General features: G+C 39.2%; 1 protein-coding gene across 1 annotated transcript in view; it reads right to left on the bottom strand.

Moving 5' to 3' along the window:
- The window catches only part of LOC126352566 (serine/threonine-protein kinase VRK1), a 223,389-nt gene that overhangs the window by 76,342 nt on the left and 125,796 nt on the right, over window positions 1–21,251 (bottom strand). The window contains exon 6 of the mRNA XM_050002697.1: window positions 3,441–3,657. Within this exon, the coding sequence (XP_049858654.1) occupies window positions 3,441–3,657 (217 nt within the window). The remainder of the gene's footprint in view (window positions 1–3,440; window positions 3,658–21,251) is intronic.

Here is a 21,251-nt window from a genome sequence, read left to right as displayed (position 1 = left end):
AGTATACCATTCCAGTTCAATAAGATATTAAACTTCAATATTCTTCACAACTGAGTGCAAACAAAACAGTAGGTAAGTGGAACATTGCTTGAGGTCAAAGTTTTAAAGGAATATGAAAATATAAATGTCAGGCAAAAATATTAAATTGTCAAAAGGTGTCCGTTATAAAACTGTTTGATTATGATAAAAGTAATTGTAATTACACTTCCAACAAAATAAGAAATGTATTAACAGATGAAAGATTACAAACGTGATCACAACTGTGACCACATGGCCCAGTGTGTCTTCAGTCGTTTGATTTTGTTTCAGTATTAGTGCAAATATTCTTCTTATTTTTGCCCCCCCCCCCCCCCCCTCAAGACGTAACAAAATTTTGAAGTGAATAAAACATAATTGTGTTTGGCATCTTTATCGTGGACCAAGTCCACAGAATCCAAATACCCGTCTAACTGAGATGAGTAAAATAAGACATATTAAATAACTACTTCTCTGCTGGTCCACAAGATCCTGGTGGGTATTTGACAACCACTGGCACTGATAACACTTCCACCTGCCAACTTCTCTGGGCTCTGCAGAGTTATCTTTGATAAATCATGCAGTCCAATACACAAGGAAAGTTTCAGACTAATGATAAAAAATAAGCTTCTGCTGATTTTCTGTTGTAATAATAATAAATATTATTATTATTAATAATAATCATTCCTTTGCAGCTCTAAGTCTTTTTCAAAATTGAAAGAACAAATATTTTTTCAAGAATCTAGTAAACAAGGCCCATATTGGTGACTTTCAATACTGATGAACCGTTTCTCTTTCCAGAACAAAACAGCACTGACTGCATAACACAGCTCTTCACACTATGTATTGACACATGTGCTTAATGGTTTTGCTATAAGATGAATGTTTCATTCACAGTAGGTGAATTAGTTTGCTTGTCTCCCTCCCACATTAGAAAAGTATTTGGTATGCTACTGTCTACACACGTAGCTAAGTTATCTAATGTGACTGACTGTGCATCATGACCCAGAATTCCATTTACCACAACAGGATAGACATGTGGTTTTTCACAAATATGATATCTATCAATGTACTATTACTTTGAGATTTTGCAGCACAGAAATGTATTACTGACACTAAATTGTACATGACTATTAAAAATGAATGTGAGAATCGGACTTATATGCTGCTGGACTCCATTATGCTTTCTGATAATAGATCTGTTAGCTTATGAGCTGCTGTTTTTGATGTGAATTAAGATTCCAGTGCTTTCCAAAGCTACCTGGACAAACATTAATGCATGTTCTTCACTGAAGCCACTTTCATTTCCATTCTTCAGTCTAATTAACTGAGTGATATTTTCATCTTCAATGGGCTCGTGCATCTAACATGTTAACTTTAGGTTAATTAAAAAAGCAGTAACAGGCAATAAGAAGCAGGAAAACAGGCGTAGACTAAAGATAATCGATGCTCGCAGTGTACGACTAGGCAATAGGAAAAGATAACATAAGTGATACTCTGCTTTTGATGTCAACTATATCTTAGCAGATAGGATCACTCACTCTGCATCAGTATTCATTTCAGTGCCAAATTGAAAACAGATTCATTACCTTAGTGAGATGCCAACAACTGTGTATCTGCTCATTCTAGCAGAAACACTCTCCTAGCTTTCTAGACTGACTGATTAATTTTCATAATCATAGCCACTATGATATCACGATCACTAATCCCTGTCTCCGCACTCTGCTGTCGATGAGGTCTGGCCTGTTTGTAGCTCCAAAGTGAAAGATATTTTAAGTGTGTGTGTGGGCTACCAAACTAGTTTCTTTAGATAGTTTTTGGAAAACTGTTTCCAAAAGCACTTTTCAAGACTGACTGACTGTACTCCCTGCAGTGAATCCTTAGATGTCCCAATCTATACTCCAGGTAAAAGTTTCCTCCAAGTAGTATTGCATGAACTGAGTATTTATGCACTACGGACTGTAGACTTTCTTTAATGACTCCAAAACTGTCACAGTAGAACTGAGTGACCTGTAAAAACACCCAACATTTAACTTGGTTTCACCTACACCTGTTACATAACCAGATAACTTCACTGTCACAAACAATTTCAACCTCAATAGAGACAATATTTTTGGCATCTGCAATGAACACTCCCCCTCCTATGGCACCTAATCTGTCTTTCCGATATACATTCCATGACTCACTAAATATCTCAAGAGCTTTCTACTGCAGGTTTCAGCCAGCTCTTGGTCCCCCTCTCTGTCCATATCCTCTGAAGTCCCTCTCTCTGTCCTCCTCCTCCTCCTCTCCTTCAGCCAATCTCTTCCTCTCCCGCTCTCTGCCAGTCTCTTCATTCTGCCTATCTCTGTCAATCTCCTAATCCCTAACCATTCTGTCAATCACCCTTCTCAAACATTCAGGTACAAACATGAAACTGTAATTCTCTTGTTTCCTGCATGCCAATAAATGGCAAAGCAAATTAATTTCATGAAATCGAGAAGTGTGAAATAAACTTCTAAAAAGTTCCAGTGCACCTGCATAAGCCAGGAATAAAAAGTGACAACACAGTGCAGCTTGTCTGTGATGTAAACTGCATTCTTCCTCGAGTCATGAGCCACTCTTTCAATGCACAGCTCAAACTTTGTGACATGAGTCTGCACACCTGTTACCATCAACATCATGCAATTCACAAGTTGTTATATGATTGATTGCGCCTTACCTCACAACTCGTGCACAATGTTTTAGTAGTAATCTCTGTCTTGCATATTTATCCTGTCTTCCACCTTTAAGCTCTCAGGTTTTCAAATGTCGTCCGATGCAGTCCCCAACAATCAGTCTTTCCTTCTCAACCCGTACAGTAAGTCTGCCCTGACCTGCAGTTGTGGGTGGTGGTGATGATGATGATGTCCCACACTCCGTGATGGAGCGTAGGGGAACGATGCGGGAGACCTGCACCGCCACTATTTTGCCACACTCCGTGATGGAGCGTAGGGGAACGATGTGGGAGACCTGCACCGCCACTATTTTTATAACAGTAGCTTGTCTGTGAGCCCACACATACTCTACTTTTGTAGCTGTACTAAACATAGCAATTTCTCATGATTTTGACAGCTAATAGGCGTATTCCTGAAACACACACACACACACACACACACACACACACACACACACACACACACACACACACACACTATCAAGCAATAAAGAAAGACTAAGCAAAGCACTTGAAAGCTAAAAGCCATTCAAACAAGTCTTCAAAGAATGCTGTGATCACTGGAAGAACAGTTGGAATTAAGAGCGTACTATAATATGAGGATTAATATAGTGACGTAATACAATACGCAAACTATATAATAACCACACTAAACACATACATTTTAAAAAAGAAGTTTGTCACAATTTAACATAAAGCTAGTAACATATATTTTGGAATTTCTTCATACCTCCCACATGGGCATCTCTGCTCTCATACTCAATGGTTCCATTGTGAGCTCTCTTGGGATCAAACTTGTATTCTGTACATGAATATCGTGTTGCTAAACCAAAATCCACAAGGTAAACTTGGTCTTCGAAGCCTTTCTTCAGACTTAACAGTATATTACTACCCTTGATATCCCCATGGATATAAGATTTTTCATGAATGTATTCAAGGACATCCACCTGTTGAATAAAAATACATTCATACACACATGCAGCATAAGATGAATTTCAAACAATTAATTTACATTTGCTTACTGAATAAGCAATATTTTACACTAAAGGTTTATTTCAACTGCACTCAAACAACAATCTATGGCTAGACCTTAATAGGTGACTTTAATCAAAACCAGATTAGCCACATAAACAATTTAACTGCAATAGGCTTTATCATAATAATAACCCTCACAGTTGGTCTGCGGCAAAGATAGAAAATACAAAACTGTATTTTACTCTGAGCATAGCACTTTGTTTTACACACAGCAAATCCTGTTTCATTGCACTTTAATGTAATGACATCATACAGATGGATATAATTACAATGTTTGACATCTAGTGGTCCGTTCTGCAGCAGCAGTACAGGTATTATATTATGCATGAATTGACTTTCGTTCAATGCCCAGTGCATTTGTCTGTTTTGTCAAACAGAAGTAATAAAATCTATGAAAACTTTTGTTTTAAAACTAACCACAGAAACTTGATCATGACCAAGTGAGTTGGCTGTCTCAAGTTCAATGAACCACACATGGAGTGATAGGAGTGTGTAAGGGGAGCAACCCTTACTCATGAACAATGTCTGCAGCATAAGTGCATTTTTCTCATGCAAAATAATCTTAATCCTTTGGTCTATTCTACACTTTCACAGTAACAATAACATCAGGGAGAAAGAACAAAATTTAATACAACAATGTCAATAATATGAAAAGAATATGTTGCTACTCACCACAGATGAGCTGCAGACAAATGTAATGAAAAAGACAACTAAACATTTAAACAAGTAAGTCCTTCTCCCAACACACACACACACACACACACACACACACACACACACACACACACACAGGGGCACTGCGACCTGACCGCGTCTGACATGAGCAGCAATCTGTTGGTGTGGGTACACACACACACACACACACACACACACACACACACACACACAGGGGCACTGCGACCTGACCGCGTCTGACATGAGCAGCAATCTGTTGGTGTGGGTGGTGGGTATAAGGAACAGGCATGGGATTTGGGGGGGGGGGGGTAGCAGGGTAGGTGTGGGGGGAGGACGCTATGCTACTTATAGGAATGTGCAGGAGCATGTTGAGGACAGGATGGGTTGCTAGCTGCAGAGTCTGGAAACTGTGCATGGGGTGATGGTGTGGGTGGGAACAGTGAAAGGGAGAGAAGTACAGAAGAGGAAAAGAATAGCAGGTGTGTTGCAGGATAGAAAGAGAGATAGAGAGAGAGAGAGAGAGAGAGAGAGAGAGAGAGAGAGAGAGAGTGTGTGTGTGTGTGTGTGTGTGTGTGTGTGTGTGTGTGTGTGTGTGTGTGGCGCGTGCGCATGCGCTCTCTCTCATATTCTCTCTATTTTGGAATACAGATTTGTTTGGCTGAAAGCTTAAATGTTCAGCAGTCTTTATCATTATGCCTGTCTGCAACTCAATGGCTCTTCCAAATGGTGAGTATCAACCTATCCTTTTCATACTGTTGTTATTCCATCCTGAACTTCCCATTGTTTAATATCACAATGAAGTTGACATCATTAGAGGGAAACAAAAGCCCTTGTGGGCAAGGGTGAGAAGACAAATCAATCGCAGCCTCATTACAGCAACTATCCTGGCACTTGTCTGGCCTGATTTACAGAAACTTTGAGAGACTGAAATTTGGGTTTCTACTTTTGTAAAGACAGTAACTTAATCACACTATCAAGTCCATAAGTTTAATATATATTAATAACACTGTATTTATATATGTATGTCCAGGATCTCATCCCAAACTCCTGGATCGATTTCAACAAAATTTCATGCACAAACAGCAAACTTCACTAGTATCAGCACTGTTGATTTTATAATCACTTAGCTTCTTTAAGAGGGGGCAGAGCCAAAATGTGTGGTTTATTAAAAAAAAATTTGTTTTGTTTTGTTTTTTCCCAGCCCCTACCATACAAACTGCCCTGCTTGGCAAAAGTGTTGTTTGGGAATAGTATCGGACTGCCTTAGCAATCTGATTTGCTGGGTACACTACACAGTGGGCGTAAGAAATGGTTTCCAGCCTCAGATTTGTAGGCTGCCTGCATGACAGGCTTACTGTTGCAGTATCAAGTTGCTTTGCATGGCAGCCTGTATGTCAGGGGCAAAAAACTGTTTTCAAGCCTCTGGTGTGAAGACTGCTGTGTGTGGCAGGCTTTTTGTGGGAGTAGTAGCGATCTGCTTCATCGACCTTCTTCCCGGGGGATATACATGTGAACGGACATGGCTGGGGGGGGGGGGGGGGGAAGTATGAGATGTACAGAGGGAGGGAGCACAAGAGGATGGACAGGGAGTGAGGGAGCACGAGAGGGAGGCAAAGACGGGAGAGACAGAGAGAATGTGGAGGTGGAAAGAGAGGTGTGATGGAGGAGCTGGACAGAGAGAGGAAAAGGAGGAAGAGATGGACAGAGAAAGGGAGGAGTGAATGTGCAGGAGACAGGTGGGAGGTGCAATGGTGTAGTGGGCAGCTGGAAAAGGAAGAGGGGTGAGGAGAAGGAGGACAGAGATAGGAGAGGAGGAAATGGGTAGGGGGGAGAGGGAGAGCGAGTGAATCTCCTCCACCCCCATCTCTCTATTCATGGCTTTCTGTCTACCCCCTCCTGTGCCTTCTGTGTCCTCCTCCTGTCTCTCTATCTCATCCTCCTCACCATTCTCTGTTTCTCCTCCTCCTCCTCCTCCTCCTCTCTGTCCATCTCCTCCTACCCCTCTCTCCAACCATCTCCTCCTAGCCCTCTCTCCGACCATATCCTCCTCCCTTCCCTCTGTCCACACTTCATTTCTCCTTTTCGATTTCCACCTGCTCACTACTTCTTTAAAACTTCCCCCTGGCTCCTGAATTTCTCCTCCTCTTCCTCTCTCTGGCCATTTCCACCTCATCCTCTCTCTGTCCGTCTCAACCTCCGCCCTGCAGAACGGACTGATAAAGGAGGCTGATACTACACCCACAACACGCCTGTTGAGCAGGGCAGCCTACACATCGATGGCTTGAAAAAATTTGTGTGTGTGTGTGTGTGTGTGTGTAATATAGGCCGACCTGAAAAGCACGTCGATGAGGCACTCCAATAATACTTCAACTTAAATGCCTGTTGTGCAGGGAAGCCTAAACACTAGGGGCTGGAAAAGCTTTTTGCCCAAAGCTCCACTCCTTTGGGAGCCAGGAGATTATAAACCCCACAGCACTGATACTCGAAGTTTGCTGTTAGTAGTATGATAGCAAAAATCATTTTTATATATTTGTGAAAATGTCTCTGAAATTATGGAAAAGTCATACAAAGTAACACACACAATGTACAAATGTATAAGTGCAGCTGCTTCCCATGCCTACAACGCACTTCAGTAAACGCATCTGTGGCAATTTCTCTTCACAGCTCTATAGATGGCTATTGCTTTTCAACTAACAGCCCTTTTAATTTTGCAGCTGAAAGCTGTTAAAAGTACTGCCAGGTTTCATGGATTTTCTTAAGTTAACTCAATTGTGGGAGTGTCCTAGGCTGAGAGAACAAATCTATTAAAATTCACGCATGATGCAGCATTTTTTCATGTGCTCAATGTTTATGTCGTCTCTCTTGAACTGTGTGTCATACAATGATGTATTCGTGTAGTTATTTCAGCAGGATATGTGGATACTACATATGAAATATGTCACCAATAGAGTTAGTAGCAAAGAAGTAATAAATTTAAAAGTCACACAAGAAGCAACAGTTTTTCATGCACTCAGTGTTTGTGACATCACATCTTCCGATTTATGTATAATATAATGATATAATTTTGTAAGTAAATTTGGTGGCATAAGTGGATACTGTCTGCAAACTGTGTTGCAAATAGAGTTAGTAACAAAGTAGTAATACTTTCATCGGTGCATTTAGTAGCATATGTGGATACTGCCTGTGAAATTTACTGTATATAGTTAGTAGTACAGAAGTAATGAAGTTAAACATCATGTATGATGCAGCAGTTTTTCAAGCATCTCATTGTTTATGACATCCTCTCTCCTGAAATACGACAGGTACGTTGTTCTTGACCCCACAGTAAGGAATACAAGTAAGAAGTTTGAAGTTGGGTTGAAATCTGTCCAGTGGTTTAGGAGGACTGACATGCACACGCACCCGTACAATTTTTATAATAAGAAGGGGAAGGGGGGGGGGGGGGAGAGAGAGAGAGAGAGAGAGAGAGAGAGAGAGAGAGAGAGAGAGAGAGAGAGAGAGAGAGAGAGAGGGGGGGGGGGGGCGCACTAATTAAAATTAACTATTCATAGTAAATTTCATGGGCAGTATCCACATGTCACTAAATGCACTAACGAAGGTATTACTTCTTTGTTACTAACTCTATTTGCAACACAGTTTGCAGACAGTATCCACTTACGCCACCAAATGTACTTACAAAATTACATCATTATATAACACACAAATCGGGATATACCATGTCACAAACACTGAGTGCATGAAAAACTGTTGCATCTTGTGTGACTTAAATTTATTACTTCTTTGCTACTAACTCTATTGGTGACATATTTCATATATAGTATCCACATATCCTGCTGAAATAACTACACAAATATATCATTGTACAACACACAGTTCAAGAGACTCGACAAACACTGAGTGTATGAAAAAATGCTGCATCATGCGTGAAATTTTAATAGATTCATTCTGTCGTCCTAGGACACTCCCACAGTTGAGTCAACTTGATCCATGAAACCTGGCAGTACTTTTAAGAGCTATCAGCTGTGAAATGAAAATGGCTTTTAGTCAAAAACCAATAGCCTCTATAAAGCTATGAAGAGGCATTGCCACAGAGGCATTTACAAAATTGCCATTTGACAGTTATAGAAGCAAGAGGGTCACTTTGCCTAGCTTTAAAAATAAATAAATAAATTCCTTCAGCACAGAGGAGAGAGTTTTATGTTGGGGAAAGTTAAAAATGGATTTAAAAGGCAATCTTGAAGAGGGGGATATATAGAAATATCTTCAGCATAGTGACTAAAGACCAGCCTAAATCAGAAGCTGTAGCAGTTGCCAATGTTGAAGCACTTGTAATTTGACTCGATTGCTGTAGGCTGCGGACAGGTACTGCCCTGAACTTGGCATTAAACTTTTAACAACTTTAAGCACTGTGTCTAGCACAACCAAAGAGTGATGTTAACTCCAAATCACAGAGAATCTGTATTTGCAAGTCATCTGCTCACAGTCATACTAGACTGTGCATAGATAACCCAATGGCAAACTTCACCTTTGACAGTCACTGTATATGTGACAGTTCATTGCTGCAGTCTATACCAAAGTTGACAAATCTTGAACGCCATGTATTTCATGTGTTCCACTGTAACCAGTTGAGTTGTGTTACCACTGTAAAATTCTGTTTACTTGTGGGTAAAGCTTTCATCATCATAGTCGCCTCAGCACGTTCTTTTGTGTCCACTTAATACGGTCCACAGCCCAGTGACGTGACCTCCAATCCTCCAGCAGCTCCAATCCTTATCATCCCTCTTTTAAAACATGTCTGAAATAAACTACTCAAATGAACAGCATGAGACAAAGCTGTAAAACATGAGTGGAAGATAAACCATTGCCACAATGTGGAAGGATAATTCACAGCCGTCACATACCCAGTCCATTATAATCAAAGTGTTAAAACTAAAATAAAACCTATTCTCCTGGAGGAAACATATAAACCTGTTCTTTTGTCATCAGCTAGATCAAGGATTAGGAATCCTTAAAGACTTGCCACATATGTTTGAATTGTATCTATATCTGCTTGTGACTGTGTATGTGCGGATGTGTGTGTGTGCGAGCGCGAGCGAGCGAGCGTATACCTGTCCTTTTTTCCCCCTAAGGTAAGTCTTTCCACTCCCGGGATTGGAATGACTCCTTACCCTCTCCCTTAAAACCCACATCCTTTCGTCTTTCCCTCTCCTTCCCTCTTTCCTGATGAAGCAACCGTTGGTTGCGAAAGCTTGAATTTTGTGTGTATGTTTGTGTATCTATCAACCTGCCAGCGCTTTCGTTTGGTAAGTCACATCATCTTTGTATCTATAAATATATAATTTATTGTTAACTGCACATTCCTTTCATTTCCATTTATTATTGTCTCCCCACACAATCACTGTTATTTTAGAACCATGTTCGTGATTTTAAAATCTTGAAGATGACAGCAGCCAGCAACAGCAGAATTATGGATAAAATAGGAATCAAACTGGCATCCAATTGTACATCAAAAGTTTATTCAAATCTTTACCTACATTTCAACAGATATAGACCTGTCTTCCTCAGATGAGGTAATAAAACTTGTCACATAATGTGTGAAAACAGGAATGAAATCATAAGGCTTTGTCAACAATAAACTGATCCATATAAAATGGTGTAGCACAGCCATAAGTCTACAGAAAAATGATCCGTGTAAAATTTAAGACAGATGTGCATCATATATGGACAGTGAGTTTGATAGTGTGTCTGATGTATGTCTGCTTTAGAGTTTACACAGACCATTTTTACTGTTAACTAAGCTATAACATTGCATTGTTAACTAAGTCTTATGGCTTCACTTCTCTTTTCACGCAATATGTGACACGTGTTATTACTACTTCGGAGAATGACAGGTTTGTATCTGCCGAAAGGTTTGAATCAATTTTTGTTGTACAATTGGTTGGCTAAATGATTCCCATTGAATTCTTATGTGACACCTGAAAAAGACCCTTCTGCCTCTTCAGCTTCGATATTTACTGCACTATTTGGTAAGCAGAAAACTCTTACCTATAATGGAACAGTGTCCACATTTCTTATAAAATAATATTATTCAATGATTTGGATCTGTAAAATTTTAGTTCTGAAATACAAAAGTACCAAACAATCATGCAGGTGAATCTACCAGAACAATGATGTTACTTATGTGATAAGTTAATTTCTATAGAGAATGTTAAAAAATGTTCAAATATCAGAAGAGGTGGTAGAAATCATTAAAAGTGGAAGAGAAAGTCCAATAAACATGGAGCCAGGAACACACTTTGTGGGATTTGAATATTTAGTAGGGCTGAAAGAAGTTCAGGTCTTGATATGAGCACAATCATTGCACTGGTGCATCAACAGAGTCAACAGTGTGTTCTGACAACTATCTATATAACAGTGCTCCAAGTAAACATTATTCTGAGAATTAGGAAGTCTGCAGTCAGTTGTGTGATTCGAGTTGTGGTGTACTGTAGTTTCAGTAGTGTTAGTGTGTCCACCAATAACGATGCACTGTTGTATCTTGCCTTCTAACACAAGTGACTTTTTTCCTGTCATTGGCCTCAGAATATGAATGGCTCACTAGATTTTCCATTTCTCTCTTCCATCACTTCTTAGCAAGTGGTACGACAGATATGATTTTCCTTTATGGTCTGGCAAATGTAAGTAGACAGCAGGACTGTGTCCCCATGCAAAAAAACATTCACGGTGCAGTGTACCAACCTGGTAAGCTGATCAACTAACTTTTCCAGTGTCACAGATCCACAGGTTTCCTAGTGCCTCAAAAAGCACAGAAACAGTACAAGGACTACCGAGCCTGCACATCTAAAACCACTATGAGCCGATTAACAGCAGCGGAAACCAGGAGCCAATCCCTTTTCAGGACAGCACTTCATGAACAATGGCTGCATCTATACCATCATCGATGGATTCAGGCACTAAGGTTGCAAGACCACCATGACAGATAACAGTTCTGTTCAATATCTCTTGCAAAAGTGTGGTCCGTAAAGTGGCTATTCAAACTTGGGAGGGGGAATCCCTGAGAATTCAAGGTGCGAGCAGGAAGGGGTGGGGGGTGGAAGGGTAAGGGGAGAGGCAGCATACCACAATAATGACTCCTGTTTCCTCTCCACTGGGTAAACCACAGTTTTTAAACATTGATAATTTACACAGAATAATACTCACATAATTAATACACTTTGAAATAGTAAGTATTTAAAAGATTACGATTTATAAAACTCAATTCCAATGCTATGTTAAAAACACAAAATTACCTGAAATTTTATGAATTTTCTGAAATTCCCTGGGATTTTCCTGATTTTTCCAGATAAAATGTAATTTCTCAAGAATTCCAGGTTTTCCAAGAGAAGGGCCACCCTGGTGCACAGTTCGCTACTTCCATTTAAGATTTTATTTACTGAAAATGGAGGATTCACAGTAGACGGTGGAATTTTGATCATCATGTGTGAGTAGATGAAAATCTCTGTGCAACTGCTAAGAGAGCACTATTTCTCAGACAATGAATGAGAAAGTGTTCCTTGTGATAGCTAATAGGGACATATGAGCTATCACAGAAATTAAATGGTATTTATTATCAGGACTAATGGATTGGTCAGGGAGATACACACTTGGCCTCATTTTGCAGATCTCAATCTTCTATGCTTTGATTACTGACCACTTGGAAGAACTGGTCTACAGCACTCCAGTCAATGACATGCAAACTTTATACTGGATAGTGTCCTTCATGCATGCTAGCACATATAAAGACATCTTGATGAAATTCAAAGATTACACAATTCCTTATGCTGACTGGCAGATATCATCACACTAAGCACCTCAAATGAACAAATGTTCAGACCTCAGACAAAACACTTTTCCACATCCATTTTTGTTTAGTTTATTTTTTTGTTATCAGGTTGGTGCATACGTTCATAACATTTTTGTATTGCATGTTGCTATTCTGGTTGCTATGGGTTTATTTATCGACTGATTTTTTATTTGTAGTTCACTGTTGCTCTATGAGTTTACATACTGTCAATTTGTCACTTGGAGATATGTATGGAGCTGTGGGCACTATAAAATGGAGTGCCAAGTGAAGAAATCAGAACGTTTCCAATATATTATTCTGTTCGAGTTCAATAGAGGGGTAACAGCAGCAGAGGCAGCCAGAAACATTTGCGCTGCATGTGGGAATAATGCCACTGGACAGAGCATGCCAAGAAAATGGTTTTTTTTAAGGAGGATCATTTTAACATCAGTGATTCTCCACATTCAGAAAGACCTTCGGGGTTTAATGCCGATTGTTTAAACACATCAATTCACTATGATCCATCTCAGTGCACTCAAGAACTAGCAAATGTGATGAACTGTGATCATTTCACCATTGTGCGACATTTGTATGCAATGGGGAAGGTTCAAAAATAGAATTAATGGGTAGCACACACTCTAAGCCAAAAATTCAACAAAAATCAGCATATGTGAATCTCTGCTTCCTTGTCACCACCTGGCTCGTTAACGACTCTGAACACTTCCATCCTGTATCATTATAAGTGATGAGAAATTATTATGCTAAAATAAGGAAAATAAAGGGATGGTTGAGACCAAACAAAGCACCAATTCCCCATATAAATACCCGCTCACATCCACAAAACATTATGATATATATCTGGTCGAACAGCAACAGTGTTGTGTAGTATTAATTGATTCCCCTAGGTGTAACTATCACTGCTGACATTTACTGTTAACAATCAAGATGTCTTGCAGATGCAATACAAGAACAACAACCACCAGGAAGGCTACGTGAAGTGACGCTAATCCATTATAGTGCCCACACACAGTCCGCTAGACCGACTGAAAGCACTATACAGGAATTGGTTTGGAAAGTCATTCCACACCCACCTTATTCTGTTCTCTATCCAACAAATTTGAAGGAATTTCCTTTCCATTATCAAATTGCACTCTGAACATTGCTTGACAAGTTCTTCACCTCAAAACCATGTGATTTCTACAGTCGTGGAATAATGTCTCCGTTATGTGTATCTGTTGTGTTTATTAAACTTATGGTAATAGTCGAGGGGCATGAAAGAAAAGCAGTGGTTTGGAAAGGAGTGAGACTGGGTTGTAGCCTCTCCCCGATGTTATTCAATCTGTATATTGAGCAAGCAGTAAAGGAAACAAAAGAAAAATTTGGAGCAGTAATTAAAATAAATTGAGAAGAAAGAAAAACTTTGAGGTTCATCAATGATATTTTAATTCTGTCAGAGACAGCAAAGGACTTTGAAGAGCAGCTGAACGGAATGGACAGCATCTTGAAAGGAGGATATAAGATGAACATCAACAAAAGCCAAATGAGGATAATGGAATGTAGTCGAATTAAGCCAGGTGATGCTGAGGGAATTAGATTAGGAAGTGAGACACTTAAAGTAGTAAAAGAGTTCTGCTATTTGGGGAGCAAAATAATTGCTGATGGTCAAAGTAGAGAGGATATAAAATGTAGACGGAATGACAAGGAAAGCGTTTCTGAAGAAGAAAAATTTGTTAACATTGAGTATGGATTTAAGTGTCAGGAAGTCATTTCTGAAAGTATTTGTATGGAGTGTAGCCATGTATGGAAGTGAAACATGGACGATAACTAGTTTGGACAAGAAGAGAATAGAACCTTTCGAAATGTGGTGTTACAGAAGAATGCTGAAGATTAGATGGTTAGATCACATAACTAATGAGGAGGTGTTGAATACAACAACAATGGGAACACACTATGAACTGATGCACCGACCAAATATTTCATTTCCGAAATTATTAAATTTTTTTAAACTTTGTGTATGAAGGACATAGGTACTGATAAATTATTATCAACAACGTGTCATCTAGAAATGAAATTCTGCCTACAAAACATCGACATGTTAAGAAATTCATTTGTGGTAATCATAGCACTCGGCAACGAAAAAAGGAAGATAGATTATAGTTTAATATCACATCCCAGCATTTGCCTTATTTAATTTATGGAAACTAAAGAGAGACGAAGCCTGGATGGCTGGAAAGGGATTTGAATTGCCATTTGCTTAATGTGAGCCCAGGTAATCAGATAGCCATTGTGCCATCCACTCAGTCTCTGATAGGACAGTTACTAAAAACCTCTCAGGGTAACTTAGTAACTACAAAAATGATTTTGGTGTTTGCTATGCTATGAAGTTTACCTATGAAGCATTAAATTATTGTCATGTCAGATGAAGTATTGATAATACTTTGTAAGGGATGCACATTTGAGCGAAATTTTAAGTGGACACACACACACACACACACACACACACACACACACACACACACACACACACACACACAGAGAGAGAGAGAGAGAGAGAGAGAGAGAGAGAGAGAGAGATGTGAGGGTTTGATAACTAGAGTTCATATGCAGTTATTTTTTTAAAAGTGATGTCGACATCTATTAAATAACTTTTAATCACAGGAAACAGAGTTCAATCAAAATATCTCATACGGAAAAATGGTATACCTTGCTCGAAAATTACATCATAGCAATGACAGATCCATGACGTCCCTCACAATTACAAAAATGTATTCTTTAATTTTAAAAAATGAAGGAAAAGAAAGAAAATATTTCACAAAGTATTACACTGAGGTGACAAAAGTTATGGGATGCCTCCTAATATTGTGTCAGGCCTCCTTTTGTACACATAGTGTACCAACATCAGTGGGATGGACTCAACAAGTTGTTAGACATCCCCTGCACAAATACTGAGCCATGCCACCTTATAGCCATCCATAATTGCGAGAGTGTTGCCGATGCAGGATATTGTGGACAAACTGGCCTCTAGATTATGACCCATAAATGTTCGATGGGATTCACACTGAGCAATTTGGATGGCCAAATCATTCACTCAAATTGTCCAGAATGACCTTCAAACCAACTGCAAAAAATTGTGGCCCGATGACATGACATTGTTGTTTGGTAACATGGACTCCATAAATAGCTGCAAAGGATCTCCCAAGTAGCCAAACATAACAATTTCCAGTGAATGACAGGTTCACTTGGACCAGAGGACCCAATCCATTCCATGTAAACACAGCCCACACCGTTACAGACACAACACCAACTTGCACAGTGTCTTATTGACATCTTAGGTACATGACTTGGTGGGGGTCTGCACCACACTTGAATTCTAACACCAGTTCTTACCAAAGGAAATTGGAACTCATCTGATCAAGCCACAGTTTTCTAGTTATCAAAGGTCCAACTGATATTGTCAAACGAGCAACAGAGATACTGCAGGTAATGTCCTGCTGTTAGCAAAGGCACTTTCATCAGTCATCTGCTGCCATAGCACATTAATCCCAAATTTTGATGCACTGTCCTAATGGATACATTCATTGTGTATTCCACATTGATTTCTGATGCTATTTCACACAGTGTTACTTGTCTATTGGCACTGACAACTCTATGTGAACGCTACTGTTTTCAATTGACAAGTGAAGGCCGTCGATCACTGTGGTGAGAGGTAATGCCTGGAATTTGCTATACTCAGCGCACTCTTGACGCTGTGGATATTGGAATGTTGAATTCCCCAATGATTTCTGACACAGAATGTCCCATGGATCTAACCAACTATCGTTCTGCATTAAAAGTCTGTTAATTCCGTTGTGCACCCATAATCAAGTTGGAAACCTTTCACATAAATCACCTGAGTACCTATGGTACATCTGCCAATACACTGTCCTTTTGTACCCCGTGCATGCAATACTAATGCCGTTTGTGTATTTAAGAATCACTAAACCATGACTGTTGTCACCTCAGTGTATGTATTATAATGAACTGATACGTGTTTCTGTAATAGGAATTTCAGAATTACAATGTCTTATCGTAAAGAAGGAGGCTAGTGAATTACTTCCACGAAATTGTTATTTTATATGAAATAAAATAAAATATAAAACTTACGTAGATCAATATATGCTATTTTCATAAATACAAAAATTATATTATAAGTATTTCTGAGCCATGGCGGAAGAAGAGACTCAACATGAATTCCAAAATATTATTGCCAAGAAAATATTTAAATGAAGGTTTTTAAAAATGTTTTGAGAGAGTATCCAGTGTCAAGTTGCACCAACTTTGAGATCAATGTTTGAATTTTTGATATACTTAATCTAACTGAATGTGGCGTTTGAAAAGTCTGTGCAAAAATAAAAAATACTTGTGTGTTTGGGGTAAACTTTTTTTATTTTTTGACACAGTCTCGTTTTAGACTTACGCACTTCGACCAACGCTGTTCTAATTTGTTGATACCTTCCAAATAATATGAACTGCCCAAGTCTGCAAAATAGCTATTTGCTGCTACCATCACCTCCTCTTTTGAATGAAATCTTTGTCTTGCCAGTCATTTCTTCAAATTATGGAACAAATAGTAGTCCATGGGAGCCAAGTCTGGAGAATGTAAAACGAGTTGGATTCCTATTTACATTAATTTTGCGACCAAAACTACTGAGGTGTGTGCTGATGCATTGTCGTGATGGAAAAGGACTTTTTTTGCGGTCCAATCATCGACATTGTTCTTGCAGCTCTGTTTTCAAACGGTCCAATAACAATAAATAATATGCACCTGTAATAGTTTCACCCTTTTCCAAATAGTTGATGAGGATTATCCCTTCCGAATCCCAAAAGACAGCCGCCATAATCTTTCCGGCCGAAGGAATGGTCTTCGCCTTTTTTCGTGCAGATTCTCCCTTGGTAACCCATTGTTTTGACTGTTCTTTGGTCTCAGGAGTATAGTAATGTATCCATGTTTCATCAACAGTGACGAAACGACGCTTAAAGTCTTGTAGATTCTTCCTTAACAGCTGCAAACCAAATTTGCAACACTTCACACAATTCCGTTTTTGGTCAAGAGTGAGCAATTGTGGAACCTATCTTGCAGATAGCTTTCTCATGTTCATATGTTGATGCAAAATATTATGTACCCATTCATTCGAGATGCCCGCAGTACTAGCAAGCTCACGCACCTTATCTCTTCTGTCATCCTTCACCACATCATGGATTTTATCAATGATTTCTGGAGTCATAACCTCCACAGGGCAGCCAGAATGTTCAGCATCACTTGTGCCCATACAGCCACCCTGAAAATTTTGAAACTACTTATAAACGGTTCTCATCGAAGGTGCAGTCACTGCAATGTTTACCAAACTTCTCTTTTGTCTCCTGAGGCATTTTGCCTTTCATAAAGTAATGTTTTAACCACCGCACAAAATTCTTTGTTGTCCATTTTTTGACAATACCTTGACTTCCTTGATTCACACGAATGCCAAACACAAAGAAATACACCAATATGGCTGAAACTTGGTGTGTGTTCTTTCCAAAGATGCTACTAACTAAACATGACCTCAATATGTGCCAGTGATGCCATCTCTCAGACTTTGCACGGGTTTGTCAAATGCCCCTTGTAAGAACTGAATATTTTTCAAGCCAGTTAGTTCAGAAGGGTAAGATAACACAGTGCGTGCTGATGCCAATTGCAGGGATGTGTGTGAGGATTATTAAAATATATCATCAATCATCACAATTATAACCAATTAGAAAATTTAAATGAATTATTCATTTATAGTGATTTGCTTACAATGAATATTAGTTTTAACAAATGAAATAGTAACTCCAAAATAATTTGTCTAAATCACTGCGAAACAGTATGACAACATGCATTTTTTACACATAGTGACAAAGTCACGCAGGAGCAACGTGATCATGGTAAACCGTATACACCGAAGCACCAAAGAAATTGATATAGCCACACACATTCAAATACAGAGAGATGTTAACAGGCAGAACACAATGCTGGGGTTGGCAACGCCTATATACAACAGGTGACTGGCACAGTTGCTAGACCGGTTACTGTTGCTATAATGGCAGGTTATCATGATTTAAATGAGTCTGAACCTGGTGTTATAGTCAGCGCATGAGTGATGGGACACTGCATCTCCGAGGTAGCAATGAAGTGGGATTTTCTCGTAAGACCATTCACAAGCATATCGTGAATATTAGGAATACGGCAAAACATCAAATCTCTGACATCGCTGAGGCCGGAAAAAGATCCTGCAAGAACAGGACCAATGACGACTGAAGAGAATAATTCAACGTGATGGAAGAGCAACCCTTCCGTGAATTTGGACAGATTTCAAAGCTGTACCATCAGCAAGTGTCAGCATGTGAACCATTCAATGAATCATCATCAATATGGACTTTCGGAGCAAAAGTCCACTCGTGTACCCTTGATGACTGTACGACACAAAGCTTTACACCTCACCCGGTTCCATAAACATGACATTGGTCTGTTGATGACTGGAAACATGTTGACCAGTTGGACGAGTCTTATTTCAAATTGTATTCTGTGGATAGACGTGTATGGGTATGGAGACAACCTCATGAATAAATGGACCCTGCGTGTGAGAAGGGGACTGTTCAAGTTGATGGAAGCTCTCTAATGGTGTGGGGCATATGCAGTTGGAGTAATATGGGACACCTGACACGTCTAGATACAACTGACAGGTGACACATACGTAAGCATTCTGTCTGATCACCTGCATCCGTTCATGTCCACTGTGCATTCCAACAGACTTGGACTGTTCCACAAGGACAATACGACACCCCATACATTCAGAATTGCTACAGAGTGGCTCCAGGAACACACTTCTAAGTTTAAACACTTCTGCTGGCCACCAAACTCCCCACACATGAACATTATTGAGCATATCTGGGATGCCTTGCAACACGCTGTACAGAAGAGATCTCTGCCTCCTCATACTCTTCCATATTTATGGATGGATTCATGGTGTCACTTCCCTCCAGCACTACTTCAGACATTAGTCGAGTCCATGCCACGCCATGTTGTGGTACTTCTGTGTGCTCGCAGGGGCTCTACACGATATTAGGCAAATGTACCAATTTCTTTGACTCTTCAGCGTATACAGTTCTGCAGAAAGCTGAGGAGGTCGCAAGGTGCTGTCAGTAACTTAATACAAAATGATTTTATTGATCCAAAACGACACATTGTGGGATATGCCAGCATCAGATAATAATTAATAACAGAAAGAGACAACAACATTCAGAGCAAAAGATCTCTGAAAAAAGTACTTCTCTATTTTACTTTTGGTATGCACTTTGTGTAAAAACTGTAACACCACAGAACGATGTTATTGCATGCAAAAAATATATTCTACCACTTCATTACGAGATACAAGATGACATCTTGTAAGCAATCTATTTTTTTTTTTTTAATATTTGGCTCTGAATATTGCTGTCCCTTTCCATTTCCATTATAATCTGAAATATTGTAGTGAATTATTGTTATTCATAATGAAGCTTTTGCCAAGCTTTGGCACAAATATCCCATAATCATTCACATAATGCCAACTGGTGTTAAAATTTACTTACTTTGCACACAGCTCATGATTGTTGTTCAGTCTGTTCATGTTGGTTACATTAATATCATTTAACTATCAGGACAACTGGTTACCTTCAGTACCAGTGTATGGACCTCATGCTCATAAGTATACATGAATTGTGCACAACGATTTTGTAGCCATTGCTTTTTTCATGTATAATTTTCTTTTTAACAAAATTATCTGACAATGCCATATGCCAAAGCAAGTCATTTTGGATCAATAAAGTCATTTTGTATTCAATTAATAACTTATTAATTTGCAGACCTCAACCACATAACCCACTCATGATTATTATTATTATTATTATTATTATTATTATTATTATTATTATTATTATTATGATTTAATGTTGCTCAATAGCCTGGTGCAAGTCTTTTATTGGATGTGACTTTGTTGACTTCCATGTCTCTAACCTACCCCCAGTTTGGGCACCCAATGAACTGTTCTTTACCCACACTACAGCCTCCCAACAGTACGCAACAACCAAAAGAGTTAAAGGGATTTTGTTATGATTTTTTTTTTTAAATGGCCAGGTAGGTCTCATACACTGAAGGTTCCGTACAAATTTAGTTATGTACGGCCTATTTAGACAGTTTATCCATTCTGAGAATTGAAGATATTGACAATTTTTGCCTGTTACTGACATTGATTATGGCAAGAGATTGTTGTTGTTGTTGTTGTTGTTTTGTTGTTGTTGTTGTGGTCTTCAGTCCTGAGACCGGTTTGATGCAGCTCTCCATGCTACTCTATCCTGTGCAAGCTTCTTCATCTCCCAGTACCTACTGAAACCTACATCCTTCTGAATCTGCTTAATGTATTCATCTCCTGGTCTCCCTCTACGATTTTTACCCTCCACGCTGCCCTCCAATACTAAATTGGCGATCCCTCGATGTCTCAGAACATGTCCTACCAAGCAATCCCTTCTTGTAGTCAGGTTGTGCCACAAGCTCCTCTTCTCCCCAATTCTGTTCAATACCTCCTCATCAGTTACGTGGTCTACCCATCTAATCTTCCACATTCTTCTGTAGCACCACATTTCGAAAGCTTCTATTCTCTTCTTGTCTATGCTATTTATGTCCACGTTTCACTCTGAGAAACGATTTCCTGACACTTAAATCAATACTCGATGTTAACAAATTTCTCTTCTTTAGCGACACTTTCCTTGCCATTGCCAGTCTACATTTTACATCCGCTCTAGTTCGACCATCATCAGTTATTTTGCTCCCCAAATAGCAAAACTCCTTTACTACTTTAAGTGTCTCATTTCCTAATCTAATTCCCTCAGCATCACCCGACTTAATTCGACTACATTCCATTATCCTCGTTTTGCTTTTGTTGCTGTTCATCTTATACCCTCCTTTCCAGACACTGT

Source organism: Schistocerca gregaria, chromosome 1 (genome assembly GCF_023897955.1).
Source record: "Schistocerca gregaria isolate iqSchGreg1 chromosome 1, iqSchGreg1.2, whole genome shotgun sequence".
Lineage (NCBI taxonomy): Eukaryota > Metazoa > Arthropoda > Insecta > Orthoptera > Acrididae > Schistocerca > Schistocerca gregaria.
This window is presented reverse-complemented; position numbering and strand designations above follow the sequence as displayed.